At 60.5% G+C, this 5,967-nt stretch overlaps 1 protein-coding gene across 1 annotated transcript; it reads right to left on the bottom strand.

Moving 5' to 3' along the window:
• Positions 1-502: 502 nt before the first annotated feature.
• Positions 503-4,853, bottom strand: SIX2 (SIX homeobox 2). Its single transcript, XM_050894377.1, has 2 exons — positions 4,294-4,853; positions 503-1,713 (listed from the first exon to the last, which is right to left on the bottom strand). The coding sequence occupies exons 1-2, from the start codon at positions 4,851-4,853 to the stop codon at positions 1,410-1,412; spliced, it is 864 nt and encodes a 287-aa protein (XP_050750334.1). The 3' UTR covers positions 503-1,409.
• Positions 4,854-5,967: the final 1,114 nt, after the last annotated feature.

Below are 5,967 nucleotides of genomic sequence, written 5' to 3' on the forward strand. Positions count from 1 at the left end.
GAGGGGGGCGGCGGGGGCACAAACTTTCTGCCGGGGCCAGCGGACACCGGGGCGGAAAAGCCCGCAGCCTGTCCGGCCGTGCCCTCGGGGGAGCAGGTGGGCGACCTCTCCGCTCCCCTTAGGGCCCGCACCGCCTGTCCTTCCCGTCCCCTGGTCTCCCCGTTCCCGCAGGGCGCCGCCAGCTTTCCCCGGCGAACGCCGCTTCCCCGGGCCGGGCCGGAGCGGCCCGCGGTGTGCCCGAGCCTTGCTCCGCGGGGTCATCCCAAACGGGGAAAGGGTGTGGGGGTGCCGTCTGACGGCCCGGGGGGGGCGGTGGGGGGCGAGGCCCGCTTGCCTCTGCGGCGGCAGGGGGGGAGCCCGAGGGGGAGCCGCGGGGGCCCCGACACTGCCCGGGTGTCCGCCGCCTCCCCCGGCCGAGCGCTGTCAGCCCCGGCTCGCTCTGCTCCGCTCGGGGCTGAGCCCTAAAGCATCCCGCGGGCGAGTGAAGCAACCGCACGCCGAGTTAGATTTCTAAATTTTATTATAAAATAAAAGCAGAAATATTTTCCAAAGAATGTATTCACATAATATAAACAATAAACAAAACTAAGGTGAGTGACTTGCGGTTGATACTGTCGTTTAGGTCTAAACTTGAGCAGCAATTTCTCTTCTTTTTTAAAGCCCGCTCCTGCCCTCGTTGCACACCGAGGGGAGAATGTGCCCCTGCCTTCCTCTGGGGCCGGAGCCGGGCCATCACTTCCTTTCCCACCCAGCAAATGGCGAAAGCACCACATGGACAAGGCCAAAGAAGCCGTCTCTCTGCATAGCATCAGCTACAAGAAGGTTACAGAGTCTGCCTAGCGCGCGTGTTGCTGCTATAACTTGACTACAACTTTTGTATTCTTAGTTGAAATTGTACATCGTACACCTGCCACGGATACATAACTACAATAGAATAACGGGAGCGATGTGTAACTTCCAAACAGGCATGGAAACAGCGGCCTTGCGCTCCTCTTTCCTCCCCACCCCCCGGAAAAAAAACAAAAAAAAATTACAATGTGCCTCTTCCCACACAGACTGGCCCGATCGAGTGACACCACCGAGAGATTCGTGAAGTTAAGGCTGGAAAGAGCTGCTACACCGAACCGCCTTACAGCCCGCCGTGAAAATCACGGCTCCTGTCCAACAGTCCTTACACGCCTGAGACAACCTTTAAGCAACCCTTAAGGCTTTTCACAACATCACTGCCCACAACCGAGTCCGATACATTCCAAACCTGCAGCCAGCCTGCTGCCAAAGGGCACAACACATCCACTAAGGAGTTTGTCATCGCTTTCAAAGTCTCTGGTAAGATTAAGGAAAAAAAAAAAAAAAGAAAAAAAAATAGAGTAAAGGAGGGCTGGTGCAAAGGAGTGAGCGTGTACACGGTTTTAAGAGCCCAGATCGACCAGGTTGGATGACATGGGGTTGAGGATGGAGTCCTGCAAGCTGTGGTGGTGCATAGGGTCGGCGCTGGGCACGGGGATGGCGCTGGGGCCCTGGGGGTGGCCCAGGCCGTGCAGGGGCTGCAGCCCGGGGTTGGAGCTGAGCAGCAGCGCGGGGCTGGAGGAGGTGTGATCCGGGGTCCCTGACGGCGTCTTCTCGTCCTCTGAGCTCCCCAAAACTGTCTTATTCCCGTTCATTGACGCCGAGAGCGGGTTGTGGCTGTTGGAGTTGGAATTCTCGTTGTTTTCCCTATAGGAAACACAAAAGAGGGAGGGAAATCACCGTGTGGCCGCCGCTCCGGGCGCGCACCGCGGGAGCGGGGGCGGCGGGCGGCGGGGAGCTGGCTCCCGGGGGCGGCGAGCGGAGGGGAATGCAGAAACAGTAGGTTTACAAACTCTGCAAACCTCCAAGGCCTCTTCATCTGGCACAAAGGTCTAAGGTCCGCCGAGCTTGTAAACAGAGTCTCCCACTAGCCCAGCGGAAAGTGTCACTTTGCCAAAACGTCATTTTCTGCGTCCAAAGCGTTTGCACAGTGTGGGGAGGGAGGGGAAGGAAGGGAAGGGAAGGGAGGGAGGAAGACATTAAAAAAAATATATATACTTTTTAACTTTAAAACTGCTCCCGGAGCTGAAGAGAAGTTCGGCCAACGATTTCTCCTGGGACGGCCAAAGCGCGGCGAGTTGTAGGCAGGATCGCTCTGTGCAGCAGCACAGCCTCCCAGGCTCGCATTAGGCGGGAAAGGCTTTAGCTTAAGTAACTGGACGGCTTTTTTTTCCCCTCGCCCTGAGCTTAAAGCTCAAAACATAGCCCGATATGGAAGATAAGGCAAGCAAACAGAGTTAACTCGCTTATTTCCCCGGCCCTCTCGGGAAATGCTCCGCACGCCCGCTGCCGTCCCTCCGTCCCTCCTCGGGCGGCGGAGGGCGCAGCCCGGGTGGCCCCTCGCCCGGCTCCGCGGCGGGGCGAGCCGGCACCGCCGGTGCGCCTACCGACAGAGGCAGCCGGCTGGGAAAGGCGGGACGTAATTTCAAAATTCATCACCGGGTAAATACCGAGAAATTGCTGGAGGCTGGCCAAGCCCTTGCAGACATATATTTAATTTTTTTCTTTTTCGAAACGAGAGGGGCAAGGTGGGGTGGGGGCGGCCGTTCCGTCAAGGCTAACGCGGCTTTTAGACATAGCCCTCGTAGAAATACTTTAGACACAGCCCTGCCTGAAATATTGAAGGCACTGAAAGTCTATTTAGAAGCTTCTGCGGAAGCTTTGAAACACACTATTGGCAGAAGGGCCCTATCCTGCAGGATTTGGTCGAGAGAAGTGAAGCCATTGCGCTGACGGTTTTTCCTCAATAAGGGCCGCACGATGTGGCTGGAGACACTTTGTGCCAAAAAAATAAAAATAGACAAGAAAGCTCTGTTTGAACAAGTTTGCTTGAGTGAATGGCAATCCCATGAACGGTCTGTTTTCCAACGCCTGGAGTGTAATATTAGGTTGAGTGTATTTTTCAATGTCAAAAATCTTATTTGTCTCTGGAGACCTTTAAAAGTTGATTCCTCGGGGGGGGGGGGGGGGGAAGAATGGAATAAGTGTAACCTTCATTTCCTTTGGATATTTGAAGGTGAGTCCCCGCTATCAGCAATAAAAAGGATCTCTAACATCTCGTAAAAGCAACACTTGCGGGGATTTGAAGGAAAATTAAAGCTCTAGCACTGTTTCGGGAAATGTGTGGAGCAAATCTGTGCGGAGCCCGAACCTGCCGGGCTGCACAGCTGCGCGGCCGCGGCGCTGGCCATTTCCAAAACACATTAGGCAGAAACGAAAAAAAGGAGTCTCCTCAGAGGGACGGATCTACGAGAGATTTCTAATCCGTTAATTAACCGCGCAGGCCCTACGGTCAGATCCGTATGGACCAGGCAATTCAGCAAGCTAGTGAGGAGCCACTGTGCAGTCAGAGGACGCTTTTTGCTTCTTCAAACCGTCTTCCTAAAGCACAGGGACTGCTGACGGAAAAGTCATCCCGAATACCCGAGGATGCAGGCGTTAACCTCTGCCCGGCAATTAATGGTCCCTTCACTCCATTTAACGAGAAAAACACAGTTTCGGAATCACGCTCGGTATATGAATATACATCTATTAACATGCACTCGTGAGCACCTTGCTGGGTAGTGAATAAGAACTGCAATTTCAAGAGCGAGTTACGAGGTTGCTCCGGTCAGTCCCTGTCCAGGTCTCCCGCCTCACGCCAGGAGCCGACGTTAGAGGCAGTTTTTGCAAACCACCGTTTACAGCGTTCAGACCCTCCCGGCTTTGCCCCATCTGCAGCGGGGTAACCCTCCAGGACACGCTCCGAGCTGTGCGGGGCGCGGAGCCCTCGCCCTCGGGCCCCGCCGCCGCCGGCCTCTCCCGCCGGGCCGCGGACCCGCCCCGGCACCTCCGGCCCCGCCGCCCGGCGAGGCTCCACGCCGGGTTGCGGCGGGGAAGGAGGCGGCCACGCTGTTTAACCGGGAGTCGCCACCGGGCCGTGGGACGCGCCCTCGGCAGAAGGGGCTGCCCCGGGGCCGCCGCGCCGGCTGCGTGGGGAGTGGGGTCTCGGCGGGGAAGAGGTCCCGGCCGCCTGTCCCGGGGCCGTTTTTGGCGGACAGACGCCCTCGCCGAGCGCCCGCCTCGCTCCCCTCTGCTTCTCTGGGCGCCCCCGCCCCGAGGAGCCCGTCCCGTCCCGGGCGCGCCGTCCCGCGGGCCTCCGCGCAGCCGGGGCTGGGGCAGAGGGGAAGGCGCGGGGCGAGCGGCGGGGCCGGGTCGCCGGGGGCGCCGGGGGAGCGGGAGCCGTACCTTTCCTTGGCCTCGGCGGCGCGGTCCCGCTGCCGGCGGTTCTTGAACCAGTTGCTGACCTGGGTGGTGGTGAGGCCGGTGGCCTCGGCCAGCTCCCGCTTCTCGCGGGGGGACGGGTAGGGGTTGTGGGCGTACCACTCGCGGAGGACGCTGCGGCTCTTCTCCTTGAAGCAGTAGCTGGTCTCCTCGCCGTCCCAGATGGAGCGGGGCAGCGGGAACTTGCGGCGCACCCGGTACTTGCCCACCGCCCCTAGGGGTCGCCCCCGCAGCTTCTCCGCCTCGATGTAGTGCGCCTTCAGCCAGAGCTGCTGCAGCTTGGGGTGGTTGTGCGCCGAGAACTGGTGGCTCTCCAGGATCTTGTAGAGCTCGCGGAAGTTGCCCCGGTGGAAGGCCACCACCGCCTTGGCCTTCAGGACGCTCTCGTTCTTGTGGAGGTGCTCGCAGGCAGGGAGGGACCAGAGGAACCGCCCCAGCCGCTCGATGTTGCCGCCTTGCTGGAGCACCTCGCAGACGCAGGCCACTTGCTCTTGGGTGAAGCCAAAAGTCGGGAGCATCGACATGGTGAGCCCTGCCCCGCCGCGCACCCTACGGCCGCATAGAGGGGAGCGGCGCGGGGCGGCGGGCAGCGCCCGGCATGCGGGGCCGGCCCCGGGGCGGCGGCGCCCGGCGGGGCCCGGTCGGGCGTCACGGCCGGGCGCGGGGGGCCGCGGCCATCGGCGGCGCCCGGCCCCGGAGCGGCCGCGGGAGCCGGGTAAAAAAAAAAAAGGCGAAGAGCGAAGAAAAAAGTCTCGGGAGCCCGAGCGCGGGCGGCTTTTCCCCCCGGCCGCCTCCTTTTTGTAAGTCCAAGTTGCGAGAGTAACTTCGTGCCTCTTTTGTCTCCTATCTGCAGCGCTCGCAGCGGCCGCGGCTCTCCCACCCCCACCCCCCTCGGCCGCCGGTTTGGGATCTCCCTGCTTCCCCCCCACCCCCCGCCGCCGCAAGATCCCACATAATATAGTGGTAAAGCCCTGCTCCCTCGCTCCTCTCCCTCTCGGAGTTTTCCCCCCCTTTCTTTCTCTCTCTTCCCCCCCCCCCCCCCTTTTTTTTTAAATAATATTATTCTAAGCTGGCATGAAAAGTGATTATCCGCGCTGTGATTGGTCCGGTTATCTGACCCGGGGACTGCCAGGAGAAGACAATAGTTTTAGTCAAATTATTTGCCATGGTGACGCTGTCAATCAGGGGTAACCCGATCTGTTTTGAGGTGGCTCCCCGGCTGGGTTGACAGATTGCTCAGATCCACTCAGAGGCGGCCCTGCGAGCTGAGATATTAGCTAGCGAGGGAGAAATTTCCGCCGTGATTGACGCTGCAGGCGCCCATCGGGGGAGAGGGGGAGCGCCGGAGCGCGGAGCCCGGGCCCCTGCCTCTCGCCGCAGGGCGCTGCGGCGCGGCGGGACGGAGCCACCGCCCCGTCCGGGCCCCGCCGCTCCGTCCGGATCCCGCAGCCCGATCCCGGCCCCGCCGCCCCATCCCAGCCCCGCCGCTCCGGACCGCGGGATCTGCCGTCCCCGGCACCCGCGGCTGCGGTGGGGAGAAAAAAACCGTCTCTGGCCCTTGCAGAAAGTTTCTTTCTAAACGCGTTAGCTTAAGCCCCCTCCCCAGCGCCCAGTAACAACTGTCGGAGAGTTTTATAG

The sequence above is a fragment of the Gymnogyps californianus genome, chromosome 3 (genome assembly GCF_018139145.2).
Source record: "Gymnogyps californianus isolate 813 chromosome 3, ASM1813914v2, whole genome shotgun sequence".
Classification (NCBI taxonomy): domain Eukaryota; kingdom Metazoa; phylum Chordata; class Aves; order Accipitriformes; family Cathartidae; genus Gymnogyps; species Gymnogyps californianus.